The 27,999-nt window shown below is 36.3% G+C and overlaps 1 protein-coding gene across 3 annotated transcripts in view; it reads right to left on the bottom strand.

Annotated features, from left to right (window-relative positions):
• The window catches only part of LOC115625246 (RNA-binding protein Musashi homolog Rbp6), a 160,879-nt gene that overhangs the window by 35,753 nt on the left and 97,127 nt on the right, over nucleotides 1-27,999 (bottom strand). Inside the window, exons 2-3 of one of the 3 annotated variants that reach the window (XM_030520238.1) lie at nucleotides 16,493-16,537; nucleotides 2,494-2,538 (exon numbers count right to left, since the gene is read on the bottom strand). The exons of 1 other annotated variant lie outside the window; for it this stretch is intronic. In XM_030520238.1, coding sequence (XP_030376098.1) covers nucleotides 2,494-2,538; nucleotides 16,493-16,537 — 90 coding nt within the window. The remainder of the gene's footprint in view (nucleotides 1-2,493; nucleotides 2,539-16,492; nucleotides 16,538-27,999) is intronic. One more of the 3 variants, XM_030520239.1, reaches the window with a different exon arrangement.

Genomic DNA, 27,999 nt, shown 5'->3' with positions numbered 1-27,999 from the left:
GTCCGTCCGTCTGTCCGTCTGTCCGTCCGTCTGTCCGTCCGTCTGTCCGTCCGTCTGTCCGTCTGGATGAACGCGAGGATCTCAGAAACTATAAAAGCTAGAATAACCAAAGTTGGCATCCAGATTCTCCTAGGTCCGAGTAAGGACGAGTTTATTTTTTTTTTTTTAATTTTCCCCCCCTTCCCCCGCTGCAGAATTTTGTCAATAGCGTCCACATTTCGAATGCTACCTAAACCAAACTTTGCACACATAATTTATATATAATTGTCTACTGTTGTTCAAAATTTTAATTCGGTCAATTCTAAGAAAAGTTATTAGCGAAACAAATTCTCGCCAGTACAACCTCCCCAAACTGCAGCAACAAGTTCGCTCTTCTTCTTCATCTTTTTGCTGCTGCTATGGGCGCATATAACTCAGTGACGGAAGTTTACCTGGGTACAGGGTATTACACTGTCGGGCTTGCTCGACTGTAGCGTTCTCACTTGTTTTAGGTACATATCAGCAAGACGAGACGAATCTGCCTGTTATCTGCCATCATAATGAATCGTTGCAAAAAGCAGAGAAATGTCCTTGGTTTTGTATTCCATTATAAATTGTTTATTTCCCTCCTCTGTTATGTAGTCATAATTTAACTTCTTACCGGTATTTTTCACGGTTTGAAATCATTTCAAACTTTGCCATATGGCCTTAAATAACTGCCTTCCCAAAAGTTATTCAGTATTTAGTTTAAATCGTGAACAGTTTAATTTTTGTCTACTTGACTAAATAGGAAAGCATGGAAGAACCCAAAGGCGTTCAGCTGAAGTGTATAGCAGAAACAATAACAGCAGCGCACGTCTTAAGAGAAGGACTTCGTAAAGTGTGTGGGAGTGGGTCATCGTAGGGTATTTTCATATAAAGAACTATGTGCTAACGTGCGCAGATTTCCAACAATTAACCCTTGTGAATTTTGATGGTACATCTGAGTTCACAAAAGGGGTGAGGCGCAGCGAACTTGTGAAGTCAGCGAAAAACCAATCTCGGCAAACCTCAAAGCCACCCAAACAAACAAAAGCACAATTTTAATTGACTGGCATCTTGAAGTAGTCCATAATATGAGTATGTGTATAGTATGTATACTATATAAGTACATACTCTTATGTATTTCATTTCGTGCGAGCTACATACATATATTCGACATCGATATACATACATATATTAAATTAAAAATGAAGTATATATTTACATTGTAACGAGGCCAAACAAACATAAATCGCGCATACGCAGTAAGTATGTTATATTTTATTGGACCGCCTGCTAAATACTAGGGGGTAGATTTTATGCTATGCAGATTTAAGGACCGCCATTAGGAAAATGAAAAAGTCTGTGATCTAAGTGGCTAAATCATATACATTTACAATGAACTACTATGGGCTTCAGAATATTCATAAAATGACAAATAATGTACTTTTTACCTTGGCTTTTTCATGTATTCTCTTTAGGTTCTACATATGAAGAATGTGAAGCGAATCAAGCCTTCATAAGATGCATTAACCCACAAGTTATTCTGACGATTCTTGCCAAACAAAAAAAACTCATTTACAAAGTTCTTCGGCTACAGTTAGTTAAAATATCTTTATTTTCAAGACTCCTTTCGCCAAGTCCTGTATCTTTTGAATCTAAAAATACTACTGATGTCTATGCTACGACCCAATCTATATACACAATGTTTCTAATATTAATAACAAACATATTTCGCTTTGGAACCCTTGGAATATTTAATTGTTATTTATTATTCGATTTGGATGATATCCATTTAATGAAATCCATTACAACGCACATCTCACAGTCATCCGAAAACAGTATCCTAAACATCCTACCCATCTCTAATGATCCTTTTTTCGTTATTAAAGGAATCAATACGAAATATGTTGAATGTAACTTAAGGTAGTAATAAAGTTCGAGCAACTGGAAGTTTCATAATTATTGACACTGTCATCGAGTGCAGCCATACACTGAAATTATGTAATCGGCACAAATCGTGCAATCATGTTAAAAAAAAACAGATTCCTTAAGACCAGTATTTTGGATATTAAAAAACAAAAAATCAACCGTTATGTATACATCGTGTGGGTCGCAGTGTAAGATATTCTCTTTATGTAAGTGTTGGCAGCGTTCTGCAATTACTTTGGGTGTGGAGGGCGACTTTCTGACATTTTACACGTTTGTTTGTGTTACGAAATATGTAAATACTCGTACAAATATATACACACGAGACTGTGGCAGAAAAGTAAAATTTAATTGAAGATTATACGGTTTTGTTCTTGATAAGCGAAAGCCTTTTAAAAACGGACTTTATGCGATTACGTTTAAACATAATGCTATTGCATAATGTAATACGCGGCAAATTCAATTTCATTTCATTCATTTGAAATGAGTGGATTTTGACCCGCTCGTTTTAAATATACATTTCAAATGTATAGACATTTTGTTCAAAGCTTCTTTGCTGCTTACCACAAATAGGTATTATATCCGTGCATCTTATCAATGGGTACTAACCTGCAAAAGGATGAGAGAAAGAACAAAACAAGTTATTAAAAAGGGTCTTAATGCGCTACTACGAAGTGTATGCGGAAAAAAACTATAAAAATAAACGACTATATGTAAAATACGTATACAAAATACACATTTATAACAATTGAGTTGTTTTCTCTTTCATGCGCTCCAGAAACAGCTTCAGGCATTTTGCAAGGAACGGCCGGCTGGGTTAAAGTTTTAAATGAAATTTCCTCCTAATGCACCAAATTGCATTTTTCTCTCATACTATACATAAGTTCAGAAACATTGAAGCAGCTCGAGGCGATCCTTGTGGATGCCTGGGGCGGTAACTGCACTTGTTGTTGATGATAATAATAATAACAATAATAAGAGTATTACAGCACACTTAAAAGCGTTGTTGGAAGCATAATAGGCAACAGAGAGCGAGAGCTAAGTTGAAGTGAAACTATAGCTACAGCTAAACGTACTTTAAAGGGTTGAGTCGCTGAAGAGGGCGGAACCGAATTAGACGGAAATGATCAAATATCCACTCAATTTGTTTGTTTGTAGATGTACAGCCGTGCTCCCGCGATTCTTCCAGAAAATTGACAAAACTGTTTTATTTTGCGGAAGCGAAAGAGCTGATAGTATTATTTATTATAATTTGCCAATAATTTTCCAAAAATAATGAAAAATAATCGGTATTTATCTTGAAAGTAAAGTATAGGCCAGAAACTGAAGATGAACTTTTAAATTTGCAACGTAAATATCGGTGAAAAAGTCTGTTGGTCTTATTCTTATAATTTGTTTTGTGTGATGTTGCCTCTGTTTGTTGGGATTCAATTGAAATATATTTGGTATACAAATCTCATAATACTTTACAATGATTCGCTAGAATAGGTGCTTCCGTAAAGTGGACGAAAATTAAGTCCTGTTGTGGGGATCTATGTTTTGCCCGGTAAAAAACTAGCATTTGAAATTGAATTCAGAAAATACAAAAATGTACTTGTATCTTGTTTTGCTGGTACGTATTTATTTAAATAAATATATTTATATATGTATATATATATATATTAAATTATATTCCAATGATTTTTTTATAAGGAAAAAAGTATTTATTAGTGTTTTTAATCCATTTCTTTAGGCAAAATACAGGATTATTAACTAATAATTAATATAAAAGAGATTTCTATTGCAACGAGAATTGATTTTGAGATTGATTTTGAAACTTGTGGCACCCTTGATCGTTTTTATACTCTGTACATGAAAAGTACAAGACTGTACTAGGTTTGCGGGAAGTGAAAAATGTAACAGACAGAAGAAGGCGCGGCAGACCCCACAAAGTATATATATTCTTGATCAGCATGACAAGACGAGTCGATCTATGTCTCTCTATCCATCCTTGCGTGTGAACATCAGGATCTCGGAGACTATGAGAGATAGAGACATGTGCTCACAATTCCTATTTAATGTGCAATTATACACACTTTATATTTTTTTTACTTTTTTAAATTTGTCTGTAATTTATAGTACACATATGTACAGAGTATTTCAGTTTTATTTATATATTTTTTGTTTTTGACAAAAAGCCATTAATTATGTTCGCAAAGTGCATCGTATGTGTTTTAATTGAAGCAGAGCCGACTTTGTAGCGCATACGATGCACTTTTAAATAGCTGGCTATTATGTGCGCAGCGGCGTCGTTGTCCATGAAACGTTGTACCAAAGTAATGAAATTAAAGCTCCGGTCAGCCTCGACACACTCAATTCATTTACGTTCCCTTTGTGCAGCAATAGAGTTGGGACCGCATGCTGTAACATTAGCAATAGCAACAGCAATTTGCAAAGGCAAAGTCACCTGATGATGCTAATGTTAAATCAGCTGCAACGCACTAGTTCATAAATTTAATGTCCTGCCAATATTATCGTTGCCGCAGTCCAAGCATCAGCCCCTCCCACATCCTGATAATTCACATCGTCAGTGAGCACTTTCATTGTCGCTGATGTCGTGGCCACCTCTCATTTATTAGATTTTCCAATTATGGTTTCCACTTTGACTTGCGTGTTAACCTTGCCAGTCAGCTTTGAACGGCAAGCGCGCCTTCGACGTCCGCCTATCATTTATTGTTTGCACTAACTGCATAATACGCATACGCCCTGTGGCACTGCAACGCGCCGCCATTATCTCAATTCTGTGCCGCCTGGTAAACAAGTCCTGGCCATATTTAACATTATACTTGTATTTCTTGATATTGCTTTCATCGTTGTCCACAACTTTTATTTGCACAAAAATTTATTTGAGAGTATTTATCTGTTTTTGGGATCCCCAATGCATCCACTATTCGCCATCTAAAATTTTGTTTGGGCTTACTGGGCCAATCTGAATTGAACAATAGTTTACACATACATATGCACAGAGTATTTCAAAGTCGGAACAACCGGCTTTAGCGTTTTCACTTGCTGTAACTAAATATGTGCCCTACCGCAGCCATCTTCATTTCCCTTATAAGTCATCTTTCGCTTATAAATTGGAGACTTCTTTCACTTCATCACTAATTCTAAACACCGACTGACCCGTATAGTTCTACTGCTAATGATACAAGTATATATATTATATACTACTCATACAAAAATATGATACCCACACCAAAAGTATTCTGAACGCGAATTATAATAAAAGTTGAACCAATAAACCACGGTCGAAGGCTTTATATAGATATAAATCAGTATCTTCAAAGATGTTCTCACGCTGCTTACAAAGTTATGGATATGTGTTCTTCGAGAAAATTCTGCGTTGCTACCATAATATGGAAAACCTTACTCACTGTTTACGTCTGATCGAAAGATTTTAGTAACAATAAAGAATATAAATCGATTCGTAAAAAATATTTATTTGGTACACAGCCCAGCCATATTGACAACCAGGGGCGAGACATTCTCAGAGCATGTAGAAACATGCAGCAATTCACAAGATTGAAATGGTCGAGGTACTCTTAAAGGCCGAAGTCTTGTGGGGGAAAATAGTGTTGCATATTTATGTGGGCGCAACGCAAACAGTAAAAGAAAACGAGCCACCGACCAGTCACCCACCCAGCCGTTTGAAAGCTTTTGTAATTAAAAAAGTAAAAAAAAAATATATATTATTTAAAAAAATGAGCTGCAACACTCTACACCGCTGGATTTCTGCCTTTCATGTGATGCGTTTTTGTGGCAGAAAGAACGCTTAAGGATACTTCTGCAAGATTTATGACGTGTTAGTTTTTCGAGTGGAGTTCGCTACATGCATATGCATGTACAGCATGTATATAAGTATGTGTGTTTGGGTGGGTGTTTGGCGGCGTGCGGCACATTTGGCCATTGGAATTTCGTTTTATGCTTTGGCAAATGGCGTCCATTTTTTAATGAGCGTGGAAATGAGCGCTGCATGCATGTAGCATGACGGCTCCAGCCCTCGAACCCGCATCCGTCCGCCTACAACGCGTCACTTTGATTTATGAGTATTTTTATGCAAGTGAGCAGCACCAGCAGCAGCAGCAAGAACAACAAAAATTCAGGCGATGCCTTCATGAGGTTCTCTTTTTTTCTTTCTTTCTTTCTTTCTTGCGAAGTGCTTTTAGGCACAAAATTATTTTTAATGGCGGCTATGTAAAGTGTCCTTGCAGTAAGTTTTTGCCAGTATAAGTACTCATATAGAATTCCGCCCTTCGAATTGTTCGTATTGATATTTAAGCTCAATTTCAAGAAGTCTGTTATGAGCAGAGCGGATTAAATGATAAGTTACGTCAATCTGTTTTTGAAGTGCTTGTCATTAATCGAACAATTTATCAAACATGTCATTTTGCAACCCACACAAGCAGAAATCCCCATAATTGTGGACTAAACGCATGATGCCGCATCATTGCCTTGTAATTGAGTGAGCTCCCCCTTGTGCGTTTTTATAGACAGTCTGAAATGCGAGTAACTTGCCACAATTAGCTGTCCTCTTCAGATATTCAGACATTGACTTAACCATGCTGTAGCGAGTTTTTAAAGCAACTTCCAAACTGGAACATGTCAATAATTTCCGCAGAAAACTTTTATTGTTTTGCCTGCTTTCTTAACTATGCCTAGAGTCTGGCTTGTAACAAAGTTCAGTTCAATTGTGATTCACGCTCCAATTTAAATAAAATTGTTTATATTCCTTTGATATACAGATTATATTGTTTCCTACTTATTTTTATAATGCCTTTCAAATTACTTTACAAATAAATGCTTCCAAAGAAATTCCTCGAAGGAAACTTGTAGCAAGCGAATAAAGTAAATCAGAGTATTTCACTCTTTTCACATAAAAAATCAAACAATAAATAACTTGCAGCAAGATTTTTTCAACTTTCACTCCTTCCTTTCAAATTAAATATTTTGTAAGCTAATGTAATGTTTTCCTATGATTATGATTTTGTAAAATTGTGTATAAGTATAACCAAGTAGGCAATCCTGAATGTCCTCTTTATCATAGCATGCATTTTGGTGTGTTTTATTAAACGTAACGAAAAGAAATGTCGCATGAATTAATAAGGCAAACAACAGTTGCTAAATCCACCCAAAACTATCCAAGTCTTATGTTTTAACTGTTTGTGCTGTCACGTTGTTTGCACAAATGCCGGCTTATGTTTAAGCAACGTTGCCTCCGGATACATCAGAGTTGAGTGCATGTCAATCACCATGAGCATAGGCATTGGATTTGTGTCACCGTTCTGCTGTTGTGGTCTGTGTATTTTGTAATTCAAACCCACAGGTCAATTAAGCTAGACGCAAAATTTTATCAAGAGCAAACTAAACATAGCATTAAGCATAAGTAGCAATCCATCTTAAATATTATCAAACATAATGCCGCATTTACACACACATAATAACGGAAAATGTATATAGTTAATAAAACTCCCACTGCATTAATTGTATACACCAAAGGAAAAACAGAAGCAGAGATGTTTCCCGAACAAGAATTTTGAGGCTTGGAAACGGCTAATATTGCATTACTCGGTACATTCAATTTCCCACATGCATATTTGACCCTTCTTTTCTTTTTTAATTGCTTTCTTGTCGGGTGAACATGGCTAAAAGTTTTAAGACATTTGTTCAAGGGCTCTCGTGTACATGCGAACCGCAGAAATTTGTGGCATACTTTCGGGCGCAACCAAACTTTTTTATGTTCCATAGTATAGTATGGCCGCGTTTTCTCTGTCTGAGTTATATTTATAAATGAATTAACAATATACTTTACTGCAAGTAGTAGGGGAGAATCAGATAAAATCGAGCCATATTCCAAATTAATGGATTTGCAAAATTATTATAAAAGATCGAACATGGAGGAACTAAAGGGTGTTCCCACTATTCGCACACTATTCGTCTGATACGCAACTATGCTATAATCAATTTTAAGTTTCAGCTCACATGCTAAACCAATCCATTGCTCATTGCTTTTAAAGTTTCAACAGTTTTTACTGTTGCCATGCATGCGAATAAATTGTGTGCGAGCACTCGTTCCTAGTATAAAATGCTCGCCTTACTATGTACTATATGGTGGGAACAACAAAACTTTTCGTTCGAGTTCACGCCCTGCAACATATATTTAGACTGCAATGGTAAAACAATGTATTTGCATTTTCTGTTTGTTCACGTCTCCAATTTAGAGTTGGCGCTGCAATGTAGGCAGTTCCTCATTTTCGTCGAGTGCATTGAACTGAGGCTACAAAAGCAAAACTTTTGTGCAACTACTATACATGGGTATGTATAGTATGTTTAGTTGTAGCAGCTATATAGAATGAATTAGTTGTCAGAGAACTAGACAACGAAAAATTTAAGACAGCGGAGCAGATAAGCCGATCAGAGAAAATATATTTTAGTTTTGTAAATGGTGTTTAGCCTCAAAAAGCGAGTGTCTGTGTGTGTAGGCGGCTATTTAAGTGAGCCAGCTCTTATATATCCTATCTGCGCTTGTTTGTTCCTTCAACACAAATCCTCTACTGTATTCTATATAAGTTATTCTTTAACTTAACAGTGTATCCCACATGTTTATTGCAATGAAAACTCCATTTTAACAAGTTTAGTTTACCAGTTTTACGGTAAAGGTATGGTAGTCAACATATTAAATTGTTTGACCACAAATCGATTTTCGATTTTAGTTGTTAGATCTAAAATCATTTTTAATCAGTGTGGATATATTTATAATCTTTCGTTGATTTCGGTTTTAAATGCAAATAAGTATGTGTATGTATAAACATATATTAATAGAACTATAGTAAAATAAATATTTGTTTGTACCGAGACTGTAACGGCCTACATTTGAACACAAATATCTCTGTAGAAATGGCTCTGCGTAGATTTAGGAATAAGTTTAACTATGATATACATCCTACTACTTATATGTATGTATGTATTATATATTCTCATCCATTTCTTATAAAGTTACTTGGTAGAAATTACAGAAGTGTTAATAACTTGTTATTAAGAAGGAAGAGTTGTTTTTTATAACAACTACAAATATTTGCAATAACCTGATTGACTGACCGACCTTAAAGCATGTGTGCAGCTATTTGTTAGCCTGGATAAAGCTCGATGGTTGCGCCACATTATCGCCATCAATAGATATTGCCGCATGCGATTGTCAGGCGAATGGGCTACGAAGTAAGTCGTTAGGTTGAAGTCGTCGTTCGTGCGAGTCTCGCATAAATATGTATATAGCTCCCCCGACGATATCAAATGGATGCCGTGCCATGGCGCCGCCGGCGGGCGCTTGGACCAAACCTCTTGACCCATACAAATTGTGTGCTGGCGCACAACGTTCTGTGCATATTAAATGCATAACTCGTCTGCATGTATACATATGTATGCACATATGTATAGTACGTGTGTAACATTTATTCACTAGGTGTATGTGTGTGTGTGTGAGTGCATGAGAAAATTTATTCATAGCTTCCGCTCTTTGACTCATTATGCCTGATGCCTGCTACCAGTTTACAGTAACATTATCTATTATACTCGCATACGTTCAGCAAAATCGCTTCGGCGCACGCTTTATCTATTTATATGCAATATAATCGTAACTGGTTACGCGTGTCTGTGATGGCGAATGTATTTGTGGGTGCCTGTGTGCACTTCTGCTTCACATGCGTCGCGACGAGTCGATTGATTCGACCGCCATATGCCCGATACTGCTAAGAGCTGAAACCATAACTTGGCTATAAAGCAAGGACAGAGCAATTAAAGCTTGCTAATTATGTCAGCACCTATATCCATTTTAACGAGAGATGCGTGCGACTCTCCAAAACGCCTGCAAGATAGTCACGAATTTCATTACTTTATCTTTTATAGCGTGGGATTGAAGGATAAATATGGCAGCTGCGAATTTAAAACCATTAAAACATCAAAACTGTAATTGAAAATATCAAGTACTACTCTTAAAGTTAATTATAACTCTCCATGAGCTGAAGGTTTTTTTTAATTTCTCATAATTTCTTTGAAATGTCATTCTTAAATCCTTGTTGAATTCCGATAAAAAACTAAACAAAAAAATGTAATTCAAAGATGTAGAAAGTAAAAGTAAAGTAGAAACGAAAAAACTAGGAGCAAGCACAACAAAACTTGAATAACACTCGAAGAAAACAACCAATAATTCTCTAATTATCATCCCACTGTATTTTTTAAGCCGTTCTAGATCCTGTGTACTTGGAATGATATATTGACATATTAATTTCCCCAAAACAAATTCTCTTGGGCTAGTCATAGCTGCGCTAACCAAAAACTACAAAGCACATAAGCATTGTGAAATGATTGGTTCAACATATTTATCGATACGAGCAATTAGTAATTAAATCAAATTACACACTTTCAAAAGGAATAGGATATCACCAACTTAAAGCAACTTCGATTGTTCTATGGTCTTAATGGTCTTCCGTTAGCGAACCAATTTCATTTTGAATGCAACTAATTCTTCGTATATGAATTTATAATCAAATTAAATATTCGATATCACGTATCCCTACTAGCCTGCAGGTGCCTAATGGTATTTTGAACGCCTATCGATTTATCAGAACCATCTAATACAAACAGTATTAACGCCCTCTTTTCACATGCTCTGCACCCATAATTCCATTTTGTAGTACATATGCATGTACTACTATATATATGTATTACTACTTTACAGTGATTTGTAATTTCACAGTCCCTTACCCAACCACTTAATTTCCTTCGGTACGGGCAGAGAATTACAACCAGCGCTCAGTATGTTTAATGTGCCAATTTCCTAGAAGTACAGACTGAATGCATGCGCTGGAGTCTGCTGCAAGCCTAACCAATTGTCCTGCCAATCCCCGCCTATGGACTGCTACACTGAGCGTATTTTTGCCAATTATAATACACGGAATTTTCAATTTTCCATGCAAAAGCAAATGCCACGCGATATTTCGAGTCAAGATTAGCAGCCGCACACGCCAGACATTCGCCGCCCTCTGACATTTACCATTCATGACGCATACGCCATGTAGGCCCAATAATAGGCACAGCACATCATGCCTTGAACAGCTTTGCAATGTGGGGGCAGTTCTCGGTGCGCTCGATGCTGTTGATAATGATTTATGCATTTACAAAGTCTTTGGCGAAAAGTGTTTTATGTAAATTTGATGTCGTTTGCACATTGAAAAGTCGATCTGTTGTTATTGCCACTCGCTGACCAGCGCGACGAGGCACCTCAAACGCTCCAAATCGTCATGATTATGTTTATGCAAATAAGTTGCACATTTTGCAGCGTTCATTTTCAAGCGCACCAGGTTGGCGTGGCGTTGCCAAATTTTGAATTGAGCTTTAAGGTGGGTCAACAGTGACTTTTGTCCGACTTGCAATAAAACTTTTCGCGGGGGCAAACTTTTCGCAGAACTTTTTGGAGCTGTTTCCACGTTTGCCATCAAACACAGTCAGCCATATATATGTATGTACAAGTATGTACATACTAAGTACTATATACACACTCTTAGTTTTATATGCACATGTATATAGTATGTTTGCGGTAACAATTTGGCAAGCGTGACCTAAAAATCTAGCACTACGTTTAACTTTGGAAATTATACGCTACATGCAGGTGATGAGGGCTCTAGACTAGACCCTATATGATAGATAGAAAATACTAATACTATCTGAGCATCAGATAAATAAAAATTAATTACGTTCTTTATGAAAATATCTAGAAACAGCTGCACTTCCATATTCAAGAATCTCTTTACATCGAATACTTAATGCATGGAAGGATCTCTTTGTATATTTGTCTAATGGCCCATGCAATATTTGATGAATTTAAATGGCTTAGACTATCCACTGAAAAGGACATCCCATAACCGTGTACGTTCGATTCATTTATTTTTACCTACATATTTTTAAAGCCCGCTCAGCAGGTCGCAGCAGGCCACAGGGAGTGTCCAGTGGGCAACTGGCAGCGACACCGCATGCAGGGAATATAAATTTGTGTGTATGTGGCAAAGTTTGCACTTTACAATTTAAATTCGTTTATCTAGTTGGAAGTAAAAGCCAACAGGAGCAAATTTGTAGCTGTGTTGGCACTCGCTCAGAGCAGTAAAACCAATGTGAAGATTTGCGAGCTAAATGGTCCCAAATGGGACTTAAAATTAGCTTAAAAGTCCAACCAGTGGAACGAATGGAGACCCCATCTTTAACGAGTTTAAAATTGAATTAAAATAACCAAGAAATTATATATTTATAACACCTATGTATATACTAAATACTTATGCTCATGCTGAGAGGGAGAGAGATTACTTTTGTGGCTAGCATGAGAATAAATCAGTACTAATGTGATGTGATTGCCAAAATGCCTGAATTGCGGGACCTCTTAAAAACACTAGTAGCGGGAATTGCAAGTGTGAATCGAACTAGTCGTAATCTTTAATCTCTAAGTAATTCAGTTCACAAAACAGACACAAATGCTTTTAATTATTAAATTCAAATAATTATAGTTTATTTTGAAATTGTGCTAATAAAAACACGAAAATTATTTTCGAAGATGCAAACTAAAACAGTTTGAGAAATAACAGCGTCAATATTGGACAGTTAAAAGCCAGTTCACGAGATAAATCGTTAGCTTATTTAAACAAGTAAAAAAGCTAAAGTCGGGTGTCCCGACTTTGAAATACTCTGTACATATGTTTACAATAATTATAGAAAATAAAAAAATTAAGAAAATAAAAAAAAAAATTTGATCGATTTTACCTTTCTCGGTATTCGAACTCACGTAAAGGGTGTATAATTGCACATTTACATAGCAATTGCATCTGTGTGAGTGTATGTATGCCTATGCGCATCTATTCGTGTCTGTGTAAGCATTTTCGCAGTCAACCAAACAACAGCCGCGGGCAGCGCTTGAGCAGCGCTGCAGCAGCGCTGCATCAGCAAATATATTTATGGCTATAACTTCTTGTTAAATCGGTCTATCATAATGAAATTTGGCATACGGACACATAATAACTAACTGGGGGTATTTCCAAAATTTTAGTTCGAAATTCCAAGAATTACGGGAGTTACGATTTGCGGGGTAGAGGGGGGAGGGAGGGGAATTCCAAAATATACATTTTCTGCGTATTCACATAAGGCATCTGGGACTAAAATTTGGTATTCCTAGGTCTTATAGTCTCCGAGATATAGGCGATTATACGAATGGAAAATCGGGAAAACCCCCATAGGGGGGAAGTGAGGGGGAAAATCAAAAAAATAAAACAAACTCGTATAGAATACACACATAACGCATCTTCGTGCAAAATTTGGTGTCTCTATCTCTTATAGTCTCTGAGATCCAGGTGTTCATACGGACGGACAGACGGACAGACAGGGCTAGATCGACTCGTCTTGTCATGCTGATCAAGAATATATATACTTTGTGGGGTCTGCCACGCCTCCTTCTGCCTGTTACATTTTTCAGCTCCCGCAAACCTAATATACTCTTGTACATTTCATGTACAGAGTATAAAAAGCGAAACAAGGGTAATGGTGTATGCTATTCCCGAACTTATACTTAGATAAATATATGTATATGAAAAAGTATCATCATAAAGGATGGTCTAAAAACTCAAAGTTTCCGTTCATTTGTATTTAATATATATGTTCCAAGTAGAGTTTAAGTCTTCTTGGCTTACAATTATAATACTATAATTCCCTATTGCGTTTTATTGCGATTACTTATTAGCAGCTTGTATAAGAAACACTAACAAAACTTTGATTTAAAATAACAGTTTAACAAATGTTTAGAAGCGCATCTGTAAAATGGCTAGTTTTGAGCCTCATTATCGGGCTGTTTGCTGTTGCCAAATAATGAACTATAATTTCTCTGTAATATAATGTCGACGGCCGCGTTTTTGTCAGAGTCGTACCGTTAAAGTGTGATAGAAAAACGGCAGCTGCTGTGTGGCCTAGTCTATGGTCTATGTTTTGGCTCACATATGGCGGAAAGAGTAGGACATTGTTTTCGACAATAAAATTGAAAATGTAAGTTGGACACAGTTGTTATTTTAATTTGTACAGATAAATTTCAACGTAATTAATTTGGTTAGCAAACACACGCACAAGTGTTGCGGTCTCTGTATTGCCGCCGCTATTGCGTGTTTCAGTATATTTTGTCCTGTTGCCGGCATTTTAATACAGCCTGATGAGTCCGGTGCACGCCTCTACAACAGGAACAAAAACAATAATAGCCAACAACAACAACAGCAACAACAATTACGCGCCAATAGCAGCTAAGCGGGCGACATTTACATGCGATTTTTATCGTTCTAACAGCTCGTTTGTAAAAATTGCACTTTCCATACACGCCCAATGGGCAATGCAATTGCGCCAACAATAGCAAAGGCAGTTTGTGCGCTACTATAAATAACAATCAAATTGATTGTAATTACACATAAGCAGATAAAATATTGCAGCATACGCTTGCCGAATTGTTTTTTCATTATTCCCCTTTTTTTGGTTTGGTTTTTGGCACGACGCTAACGATAGCGGCAATTTTGGCAGGCAGTGCAAGCTTTGTGTGTCTGTCTGTCTACATGTTTATTTGTTTGTCTGTATGTTTGTTTGTTCGCCTGTCAGTTTGTCTCTTATTTGGGGTACGGTCACACATCGAAAATACATTGCTAAAATTTCCTTTTCCAAAATAATTAACTTCTAACATGAGCTGCAGGAAAAACCTAATTTACAACTGATGGAATGCTGACGTCCTGCTAATGAACTATTTCAAAATGTTATCGAATTAATTAATGTATAAATAACTGTTGTAGTTCAAGTCTCAATCAAACTTGCCTAATAGTACAACTTAATTAATACAACATTAAGATATGCAAATTTGAAATTGTTTTAGAATTTTAACAACTTTCGATCAATTAAGACGTAGCTGTCTGTGCAATCCAAATACGGATTAAAAAGGATTCTTTTAATTACTATCAAACTAATAGTTAACGCATGATTTCTAAAAACTTAGTGGTTCAGATAATTGCGAAAGTCCATTTTGAAAATCGTTTTCTATCTACACTTTTATTATACGCTCTTGTTGGTATCACAACACTATTTACAATTATATTTATATATATATATATATATATATATATATATATATATATATATATATATATATATATATATATATATATATATATATATATATTGTATACTATTTATAATTACATTTGTATGACCGTTCCTCATGTTTTGTAGACTAATTTTGAGTTCTTTAAATTACAATTTAAAGCGATTCTACGCTGACAAATCTGAGTAGCTAAATAAAACTATGAATGACTCTAACGAAAAATAGACCAGACCACCTGCTCATTAGAGAAGGGCAGCAGTATTTTATGTAGATACAGACAACAAAAATTCAGAAAATGCATTGCAAGTGCATTGACAATGCTCAAGGGGAAGTAATGAAGTGCTGTGCTTGAAGTGCGGCAGCAACAACAACAGAAACAACACTAACGAACAATTATACTTATGTAGAATAAGAGGTCGCCCAATGCACGCACTTTCCGGAAACATTTACGGTACATTTAAGGAGTCGTGTGGACTAAAACATTGTCTCCCTATTGGCTCATAGAGGAAATGCACATGTTGAGCGCGATCTGTTTAACAAATTGCAGGGTAATAATCAGCGGCAATAAAATCATAACAAGACATGATAATGGCAGCAGCTACATAGGAATATACAAACATATACTTGTATGTTGTTGTAACCACTCAAGTAGCTAGCCAAGCAGCTGTAAGTAGCGCAGCAGGGCCCCATTTTGGACTTTAGGCGACTGCCAAATGCAGCGCCCAGAGAACCAACAACCAACAACAGCAAATACAATGACAATTCACATTGAGGCAAAAGCATTTATAGGGCTTTAGTTGCTTTTTGTTTTTATTGACCACAGCGCGCACATCACAAACACGTTATTGTAGTTGAAGAGCTTACGTGGCGTATGCGTAATATCGTATACATTACGCATATATGTACTACATATGTATGGATGAAGCCATGTGAAAACACAGTTCATAAATTCAGAAAACTGGGGGTGTGCGTGTTTAGGTTGGTTTGTGGTCAGATTGAGGCTTCTTGTTTGTTGCTGAGTTGACAACAATTCTCCGAGCTAGTGTTTGATTTGTATTTGATTGCAATTAGGATTTAAATGAAACAAATAAATTTGATTTTTCTAGTGGTTACGACGTCAAGATCAAAGAAATGAGTTTGCTAATAAGAAATAATAGCATTTAACAATTACGAGTATATAGTATTTTACTAGCCAATGGAAATGTATTGGACAACACATAATCTACATACACAATTAAGACACACACTTAAACATTTATAATTATTAAATTGTAAACTAATTAGGACAATCGTTGCTTATACAACTTAAAGAAAATAATTAAACAATTGGTTTCAATTCATGTGTCTGAGAGCAGCTTTCACGCTTACCTTGTTGCTGTCAGGCAGGCAAACGCTTTTATTGGTGTCTGAAACCTGCAATGTAAGAAACCAGAAAAGAAAATATCGCCACTAGTAAACTTTTGTCTTTTTCTGTTAATGCTTTTTAACGTTTTGTTATTCTACATCGTTGGGAAAGATTAATTTAACGTTATTTTTAAGGTATGCAGTGGAAGGAGGCGGGTTTATATGACTTTTCCTTTTTCGGATTCAGTGAATTAATGCGGGCAATATTAGATATGCGTATACAAAGGAACTATCAGAAGTACATAGCTCAAAACCCAGTTTATTTGTTTGTTTTAAATAAATAAAAACATATTTATGTACAAAGAGCAAATTATGCATGAATTCTTTATATAGGATAATTAGTTATTTTTTAGTTGCGGCGTCAAGTGGAACTTTGTGTCGATGTGCTTCAATTCTGGCCAATTTCAAAGCAACATACCGAAAACGTGTATTTTCAGAATCTCTGCAGAAAGTTGTATTACTCGATAGAACACTGCTCCACTTAATACCAAGCTTACAATACACATACAAAGCTCTTTCAAATTTTAATTACATGCCACTGCATACAATAACATTATTCAACACTTTTTTATTATTACTATTACTATATTTTTTCTACCACAAAATCCTTGACACATTGACAACAGCTACATGTTAAGCTACTTGTAAGCCCATATGAGCACTAAAAAGTCGTAACTACAAACGTTGTAAATGTTCGTGTAAAATGCGTGGACAACCATGTCGTGGGAATGGAATTGGTGAATGAGAAAATATTTATTGATTAATTAATTAATTGTAACCAAACCATTTAACAATGAAATTATGTTGTAAAGTACTTTTCAGACATGTTTAATGCGCTAATGAAAACAAAATATTGTATTTTATTCAATAAACCAAATACGTGTAATGGCTATAATTAAAATAACAGGCCAGTACAGGCAAGGAGCGTTTGCCTTTTTCACTTGGCATCGATGAAAATGCTTGGAAGCGAAGTATTTGTTTTCAGTCATTTGTAAGGCTTGATCAAAACAGTATTGATTCTAGTTGGAAAATTATTTTCAAGCTCCCATTCGCCTCAAAAGTTTGACCCAAACTCAAAGCCAATATTGCCTTTCTGCGTTTATCGTTAATTTAAACATTTTTGACATTTTCCAAAACGTAATTTTAGTGTAAAGTCATTTTCAATTCATGTTCATTTTAGGTCAGCTAATTTCTGAAAGTGCTGCACAAAAACAGAAATTACATTTTGCCGTATAAACGTGTATCTGCAAAAAAAAAAGCTCAGATTTTCTAGCTGAAAACATTTTCAATAAATTGCGACATTGTATTCAATTTTTTGTTTGTAGACTTTAAATCTCTATAAAAAATGAGTTTTTCCCCTTTGAAATAAGCTATCAGTAATAATTGCTTTTCTTTGCTTTCAATTACACTACATAATTATATATTACATATCATTACACAAATGCATATTTATTTGGCGATATGTAATTACTCGTACTTTTTACATCTTAATTTTTCTACAGACAATTACGTTTAGACAGCCACAAAATAAACAACACAAACACTAATTTACGGTTAAGCGACACAACAACAAGAGCAAGAATGTGCTAATGGTATACTATAAGTAAAATATTTGTTAGTCGGCAGCTCTTGCCTCAAAGATTTTTGCTCTCATTACATTAGGCTTGTAAATAATGCTGTAATATTAAATTGGGATTAAACTAAGCTACCTTTACTTTGAATAGTAAATTGGATTGCAATTGGGAAACTTCTGAGTGAGCTTTTATCATAAAATATTCAGACGTGAGAAGACATTTCACATAATTATGCGACGTATGAAGCTTACTTATTTGATGGCTTTATCTTGTAAATTTTAATGCATTTTACTGCTTATAGCTCTCGATCGTCATTTAGATATTATAGCAAATTTTTTTTTTTTTTTTGAAATGCAATTGATACCTTTTAGAGAATTAGATTTACCACCTAAAACTATTAATAGGCTGATTTTTTTAATAAAAATGCATAGATCAATTTTGGGCAGTGAGTGTAAAACAAGAAAAATATATAATGAATTTATTTTAGAGAAGTTAAGTTAATCGTGATCTTAGATGCTTGCACTGTCCTTGTATTCTCAAGGCAAAAACCGGGCTTCGCAAATTTAATAGTTTTAGAAAAAGTCATTTGTCAAAACATAAAATAAGTGAAATTCCCTGAAATGCTTTTTCCTTTCTGAACAGGCCTCAATTAGTCGCTCTGTCCTGCATAAAAAATAGGTCAACAGCTTGTCAAGCTTTTCAAATTAGCGTTTAACCAACTGTCTAATCAAAGTTTTAGCCAAGTATGCCGCACACAAACAAATTGCAAGTTTTCATAATGACGAACATAAACTGTGACACAGAAATGCCAAAGAGTTGTCCTTAAAGTAAGGTAGAGAGCGACATGAAAAGGAAATATCAGATGGATGTGGCATAATTAAAAATTTACAGGAAAACGAAAAATACCGCATATTAGGCAAAAATATATTTTAAATTCATATTACAATTGAAGCTAACATTAATTAAAACAAATTGTAGAGAAATGTGCAAGTAGCCGCCAAAAATGTACTGATAAGCATCAGCAAAAAAGTTACGCCATTTCCCTTCGTTTTTTTTTTTCGTTTCTGGTTTTGGTTTTTGTTTTCGATGCCATTATACACTTACATTTTAATTTTAAATTTTCGCATACAGCATACAGCTGATATAAAATGTTGTTTGCCAAATTGTCAAACAAAAAGCATTTTTAATTTCCTGCTATAAATTGTCAGTGTGTATGTGTGTGTGTACTATATGTATGTATGTGTAAGCAAGTGTTTTTGTACGTGTAGGAGTGTGCATGTAAATGAAATAGATTTTTGGCGGAAAGTTGATCGTGATTTGCGGCTACTGATACATATACTATAAGAGTACAAATGACGCATGTACGAGTAGGGAATTTGTTTCATTTAAGGTTCGGTGGTTGGCTTTGAATCGTGCAGTGCTGTTATATTGCATATATGTATGTATATATTTATATAGTAGGTATATGTAGTATGTATGTATGTACACATGTAAAGATGTTAGATTGTTTTGTGGAGGTTGTTGAACGTGAGTAATTGAAACATACTCCTACTACATACAAATTTCAAACTATGCGGCGAAGGAGGCAGATAAATATATGCAGGTACCTACGACAGATACAATACATACACTATAAATATTATTACAGTTACAATTCAAACAGTAAATACCAAGAAAGATACACATATACAACAGACTGTGTATCTCGTTTACATTTTCCAATACCCGGTAATAGGCTGAGTTATGATTGCTTACCTGAAATGAGAGAAAGTTCAGAAATTATTTTTCAAATTTGATGTGTTTTTTTTTAACCTACTTGTATAGGTTTCTGTTAACAAGTTAATGTAAGCCCCTAAAACCTGGCATATCAACCAAACTATCCCAGTTTACTGTTTGGAATTATTGGGAACGCAAAGACGTCTAGATGCTTGTGGTTAAATAAATATGTCACTAAATATGTTTTTATAAAATTTTTTCCCAGCTGCTTCCCAAGAATTTGAAATTAATTAACACCTGTATTGTGTTAACAATTCCAAAGCTACATAAATCAACTAACAGCACTTTTAAATATTTCATCCAAATCCGCGAGTACGAACACTTATAAGCCAAGCAATTGTTCGCTAGTATGGCTTCAGAAAAAAAGATTTTAATGTAAATCAATAAAATTTGAACCCAATAAGAAAACATCCAAACTAACCTTAAATTGTAAAAAAAAACTTTTAATAAGTTTTTTTCAATTTTAATCTGCACCCAATGCACTATTGTTACTTTATTTAGCTTAAACTGCATAAGTCTGAATTGGAAGAAATTAAACAGTGACGTGCTTAAATAAATGATAGAAATAAAACCTGACTTGCTCATTGGCTGTCTATTAAGCCAATAGCTGGTTCTGTCAACTTATGATATACGGGTATGAAAATTAATCAATAAATTGCTGAGGACAAGGCAATAACGGATCCATTAACAAAGTTGATCGCAAGGAGTTTATTTCGTTATTTCAAAGATATCGTTGAAAGGCGTCGAATTTCTAATTGTATTTAAAAATATGCAGCCATGACAATGACCATTAAATAAACACAGCTAAACCGTCTCAAAAGGCAAAAGCTTGGCGCAGTAAGAAAAGTTTTGAAATAATATTAAATAAAACCAGAACAGCAGTAACCATATTACAACACACCATAACAACAATCCATCGAAGTCGTAACAGAAATTGGACTTATCATATGTCTTATATGTATAGTAAGTGTGTATGTATGTATTCAAATATATACATGTGTATATACATATGCATTCTACATTTGGACTAGATTTTGACGCGGTTGTTTTTGGCCCGTTTCGGAAACTTTATCCGTTGCCAAAATCTTTCAAATACGAGAATAGTTTCATGTAGCCGTATACACAAAAACAACGAGCATTTTTTGGGGGATGGAAACTCGAGGGTGAAAAAAAAAAAGAAAAATTACTGGCTTGTGTATGGAGGTGGGCGGTGTGTGTGCTTGATGGGCTGTCTAGTCCGTTGTGTGAAATGCGAGGCTTAGCGAAAAAGGCAGCAAAACGAGGAAGAGAACGAACAAAGTTTTTAGCCATTAGTGGTATGAACACCTACAAAGGCTTATACACCTACACATGTACATGCCAAAAAGGGTTACGTTTTCGTCGACTGTAAATATAATATTTTATTGTAGAATAACTGCAGAAATGGTGAGCTGGACACCAATGTAGCACACAGTATTCTTGCCAGACAACTATGATTATACATACATGGTATACATAGTATGTGAACACAGCTTGGTTGCAAACGGGCTCATAACATGAAATTGCTTTCCATTATGACACAAAAGAATGCCGAAGGGCTGAAAAGGTTATATTGTATTACCAGCGTTACTGTATGGGATATGGGCGTTGATTGAGCCGTTGCAGCTACTATTATACCTATACTATAGAAAATATTGTGAACATTACAGTCACGCGCAACCAATTAATAAATAAACTACCGTCCAGACATCACTCAACAACACAAACAATTTAATATAACTTACAAATATATTTGAGACCACAACACACATAAATAACACAACGCAAAAAGACGTGTCAGGTTCGAGGTCATGGTTTTCTTATTATGACCAAATAGAACAACACACACCTACATACAACATTAAAAATCAGTGAGCAGGATGTCTGTATGGTATCTATTTATTAACAAACTTTGCTACCAACTCACTGTTTAAACATCCTCTTTATTACACACCACAATACATAATTTGTATAAAAGCGTACATGGGCGGGCCACTGTTTTAGGAGCATTTTGGAAAAATATGCAAATATAGTGCGCTAGTTTTCGCTATATTTCTCAACCGGTATTCTAGCATAACTAGGATAGTTAAGCAACTATTTAAAAGTTACACTGAGTCTATCTAACTAACGTAATACATTTGTTGTAGAAAGAAAGAAACATTCAGCGATTGTATAATGAGGTTTAACGATTTATTTTCTAACACGCTTTCAACGCAGTGGATCAGAAAAAATGAACAAACTCGTCCTTTCTCGGGCTCAGGAGAATCTAGTTCTCATACTTTCTGAGAACCTGGCGTTCATACAGACAGACGGTCAGACGGACATGGCTATATCGACTCGGCTTGTCATCCTGACCAAGAATATATATACTTTGTGGAGTCTGCCACGCCTCCTTCTGTGTGTTACATGTACGCTCGCACACAACTAATATACCCTTTTACCCTTTGGGTACAGGGTATAAAAACTATTCTCATGTAAGTCCAAGTTGAACGCAACTACAGGACTGGTGATAAAGCTGATGCAGCCTCCACTTCCGCATTACTCCATGCACGACCGCACTTGTTACCACGATTTGTGTTTAATCAAAGCCATTAATAAAGAATTGAAAGTTTTCAAATGTATTTTCAAATTAAATGCATTTTTTCCTTCAAACACTATGAATGGACAATATTGTATATTTTCTAGTTTGATTTTGACTCTTTCTTAACTATTAAATTGGAAATATAAGGTATAGTATTCTAATCTATGTCGACAGGTTTGATTATTAGAAAAGTTTTGTAGCTTTCCAAAATCATACTAACTGTTTAGTAGTGTTGTAATAGTTTGTTATCAAAGTGAAAACCGATCCATGATTTCATATACTATTTGTTTCTTTACTTCTTTTTATTCAACCCAGAGTAAACACAAATTTTCCGAAATGAGAAAACAAATTTTAATAAGTCTTCTTATTAGAAATCCATTTAAGAAAAAGCAAACGTTTTTCTGTCATGAACTAAAATATGCGAGCAAATATTTTCGGTTAACGTATTAATTCTTAAATATTTTTAGAAAGAAACTCAAAAAGCAGAGGATGTTTATAAAATATATTTATTTTTGCCTTTCTTCACTCGCGTTGGCCTTCTAGAGTAACCAAATGCCTCGGGTCGTGTATGTCAAATATTTTGTAAACAAAACGTGTTAAAATTCGCAAATATTTGTGGACTTGCCAGCGTTGCAGGCGCATGGCATAAGCCCAAGTTTTTCAGCACATTATGCTAGCTATAGGGTACAAAATTCCGTGAAACAATTATTTAAATTTTGTCGGCTATTACAACTACAAGTCCGTAAATACGATGAGCAACGATTAATAATAATATCAAAAGGATTTAGGGTTATGATAAGTTTATTTCTAGTTTCTGGATCCGGCGAGGAGGAGGAGCTTTGGCCAGCAATTGGATACAGGATAATCAGATAATGATAAAAACTTTTATTAAAGACCCACCATTCATACAGCAAGTAAGTAATAAAGTTAGCTTTTTATAAAGAGAATTCTTATACACTACAATATTATATTTTCCCATCACTTGATTTAATAATGAAACTCCCTGCTGAATGGACCTCGACAAAAAAATTGTACGTGATATTTAAAAGCTGCCGACTTGGCCAATTTAAGGAACATTTTAGAATGAGTCGGAAAACTTTCATTCTTCATTGATATCTTCTGCTGAAACATTTCAAACAGTTCGAAATTTTTTTTATTTATTTAGAATTTATCAGTGATCAACATTTGTAGCGATTAGTGATCACTTGTCCCTGTGAATGCGACCATTCATTTAATCATCAGTATACTCCAACAATAATACAGGGTGAAAAAAATAAGTCTTCTTTTCCAATTGAACAGGGTATCAAAAACCACTTATCTCACATACTCTTACACTTTTTAGTTTGGGTAAACACGGCTCTCAGTTAAACAAACACTTTACTTTTAATTGACTATGTTGCTGTTGATACACACAACAATGTTTATGAATTTAAACACTCTTCATTAATACTGTTACACACATCAGCCCCCATACACACACATGAGCCCATCACGTTTGCGATGAAGTGTTTAATTGAAATTTAATTATACGTTGCCCGTGTGTAGAAGAAGACAATTTGTTGCTGTCTCTGACGCAGTTGTCTGAGCAACTTGAGAGCAAAGGCGGCTGCCAGCAATGGTCTGGCGAACCAATTGAGGGTAAATAAAGAATTGTTTGTTGCCATTGTTCGCGATATTGCTTTAAACTTTATTTGCTTCATACATGCATGTGCTCGATTGATTGATTTATTGGGAATGGGTCGCAATTGGATTACGTTTGACTGGTTTCTTTGTACATACTACTTATAACAGCGACAGTTGCTGGCGAACATAGCTGCTCTACGGACATTAAGAGGTTGAGGATGTGTACTGTTTATATAGGCATCGGCATTATTCTGTTGTTGGCATCGATGGCGTCGTTAGCAGATTGCACAGTAACGGTCGAAATAAGTACAGAAGATAAACAATGCTCTCAAGTTATTGGTAGTATTCGCAAAAATTGGATAGGCGAGTCTTACTATTCTTTTCGAGGCATTCCCTACGCACAAGCCCCAGTGGGGAAGCTCCGGTTTCGTGTGAGTAGTTGAACACCAGCTCCAAAAAAGCCTTGAATCTTAATATATTTGTATGCGCAGGATCCCCAGCCCTTGGCACAGTTGCCTGCCACAATCGATGCGCGCTACAATGGCCACGACTGTCCGTCAATTACAGCCCTAAATGCGAGTGAGAATTGCTTGACTCTAAATGTACACAGCAAGCAGGTAATATTGGTATAAAAAGAAACAATTAAATACTCCCTCCCGCCATAATTACTTGTCAAAAAAGCAAATCTATATTGTAGATATCTCATATACTAATCTGTCCATTTATAGCTAACACCTGGAAGACCACTGCCCGTGCTAGTTTTCATACATCCTGGCGGCCTATACCTTGGCTCCGGTCTAAGCTCTTTTCTCGGTCCCGAGTATTTGCTGAGCAAGTCGCTCGTTTTGGTTACCTTTAATTATCGCCTTGGCACCCTGGGCTTTCTTAACTTGGGAAACGCTGATGTTCCTGGCAATGCTGGCTTTAAGGATCAGGGATTAGTTCTGCAGTGGGTGCGAAAGCACATCGCCAGCTTTGGTGGAAATCCTCATGATGTTACATTGATGGGCTACAGCGCCGGCGCTCTGAGTGTAAGCCTGCATTTGGTCTCGCCACAGACACGCCATTTATTCCACAAGGCCATCGTAATGAGTGGTTCCCTGCCACCGCAGGCAGCTAAGCCGAGACAACACCAGCGCCTCTTAGCTCTGAAACAGGCTGCTGTTCTTGACTGCAACTTGCCGTCGCAGCAAAGCGATGAGCAGCTCCTCGAGTGCCTCAATCGGTTCAATGGCACACACATAGCTGCGACTTTACGACGCCTCTTCGACTTTGGCAAGGATAATCCCGTATATCTGTGGCTGCCCATAATTGAAGGCGCACATGGACAGGAACAGTTCCACACTGTAGATCTCTATACGGCATTACGAAACGGAAACTTTACCCCTCTACCAATATTGGTTGGCTATACTAATGGCGAATTTTGCACCTCTGCGGCGGAAATTTTCCGAAACACATCGCTTCTACAGCAGCTTCGCTCAGATTTTAAAAATTTGGCACCAAAAATATTGATGTATGAGCCAAACGACAATAAAACCGCAGCTTTGAGGCGTCACTATTCCCACGATGAGCAGCCCTGGAGCTTTTCGCGGCTCTGCGACTTGTTTAGCGATACTCTGATACGCTTCGGTGCTCAACGTCTGGCCACCTTGGCTGCCACTGCGAAAGCGACTGTCTATAGCTATGAGTTTGTTTATCGGGGACGCTACAGCAATTTGGCATACGAAACCCATTGGGGCAAAGGTAAGTACCTACGGGGTGGTTTTTCACTGTAGCTTTTGGGGAAAATGTTGAACACACTCTGTTGAGAAAAGGTATCAGTATCAGAAGTAAGCGAACTGATCTATTGATGAAGTTGTGGTTTAGAAGAAAAACAAGACAATAAATTACCAACATACATATGTACATATTTATTTATAAATGTTAAGTTAGTTAATTTTCTGAAAAAAATTAAAGCAGCTAAAAGCTAAACGCTTTTAGCGTTTTTAAAAATGAAGATTTATTATCCCAAAATAATATTGTTCATGTTCTTATATTCATATCTCACATTATTCATGCCTAATTTTAAACTAGTCTCGAAAAAACGTGTACTTATTTCTTATGTTAACAACCTACTTGATCTGGGAGTCTGGCAAGAAGAAGAACAACCTACTTGAAGTAATTACAAGTATTTGAGGTAGAAGAAAAAAATGAAATTGAAACTCTTTTCCCTGATACAGTAATAAATTTTAAGGCAGCTTGAACACTGATGCTTGTGTGATTTATTTTAATTTGTTTTATATAGTATGTTGGCTGTTTTTCTTTGTTGCAGAGCGTGTGGAACACATGGATGATCTCATGTATCTCTTCCGCATGGACCATGATATCAAGCCGACCGACGAGGACGCACACATTGTACAGCTGTATGTGAATTTTATGTATGAGTTCATTCGAAACGGGTAAGTAGCTGGCTTGAAGTGTTGCCTGTGATTCTGTCGAGCTCACAGCTCACCTAATGCGCTTTTGCAGTGAGCTGCGGACCGCTGCGAACGAACGCGTACCGAGCTACCCAGAGAGCCATGCCCTAATTAACGAACAAGTGACTTATACGAATGGTATACAGTTTGCGGATGCGCTAATCTGGGAACAGCTATTTCCATGAAACAACAAATACTTGTACATCATCTATGTACATCTAATATTTGAGCTTAAGAGTTTTGAGTTGAGATGAGTCAGGCGTCAATCCAAAGTGTTGAACCCGCAATAAATAGGTCAAATTCAAGAACATTTAAAACACACACTGTCACCTCTTGAGTCAGTGCTCCTAAGAACATTCATTTAGCTACTTCACAAATTACTCACCAGTAATTTTTCACTGCTGTGGCATTTACATGCAATTATTTAGCAGGCAGCCACTAAAGACTGCGCCCAAGCGAATGGGAGCAATGGGAAAAACGAGCAGAAGGAAGCCAAGCAGACGAGGTGGACGAAAGAAAAAAAAAGCAGTGGCATAAGAGGCAGCCAAGCAAAAGTGCTCATATGGCATGTGAAGCAAGCGATGCGTTGCTGTTGACACTGGGCCTGCCCTGAAGATGTAGGAAGTGGCAGAGAGGCGGCAGAGGCGGCAGAGGCGGGTAATGGCGAGAGACGAGCACAGAACGGGCCGCTTTACCTTGAACTCAAAAGTGAACTTAAGGCTGCCGGCTGACGCGCCTTATATATGGGTTTTTGAAGTGTTGGAGCGCTTTGACTGGAAAGTCGCTGTGGAAACGTACATGTTTATTTTGCACGCTTGTCCGCTTCTCTTAAAAAACACACACACAAATTTTTTCACCAACGACTGCAAAAAAGTAAAGTTTTCGAGCTTTTTTGTTGGCGTTTTTTTTTTTGTTTTTTTTTTTTGTTTTTTTTTTTTTTTTTTGTGCATTTAAAGTTGGTAGTGAGTGAAGCCACTTGCGGAAATTGCGAGGCCAGTAGGCTGCCTTGTGAAGGTTGGAGTGTTACCGCAGCCCATAATGCATTTAATTTAGAATTCGCATATAAGTTTCAGAGTTGATTGGCAAGCCTTTGACGCGCCTCGAAAAAGTACTTGACTACTAAAATATTGAACAAACTTGAGTGTGCAAAGCATTGAACCTGTCGTTTACACAAGTCCTTGCTGGATGTAAGGCCAACTACTAATGTACAGTTATTCTCAAGATGTTGTAAAAGCATTTTAAAATAATTACTAATGGAGCCATGGAGAATGAAATATACATTTGAGTTAAGATACTCGTACATTTGAATAATTTCTGACTGTGACAGAGTATTATTGTCTAGCTTCCCGTCGAAATGATATTTTGGTGGTGTCAAAAAATGTATAATCAGTTCCTCAAAATCGCACACACACACACACGCGCACATAGTGGGCGCAGGTCGCA

The sequence above is a fragment of the Scaptodrosophila lebanonensis genome, unplaced genomic scaffold (assembly GCF_003285725.1).
Source record: "Scaptodrosophila lebanonensis strain 11010-0011.00,11010-0021.00 unplaced genomic scaffold, SlebRS2 tig00000072-arrow-pilon, whole genome shotgun sequence".
Taxonomy (NCBI): domain Eukaryota; kingdom Metazoa; phylum Arthropoda; class Insecta; order Diptera; family Drosophilidae; genus Scaptodrosophila; species Scaptodrosophila lebanonensis.
The sequence above is the reverse complement of the archived record's forward strand: the minus strand, read 5'-3'. Positions and strand labels throughout refer to the sequence as shown.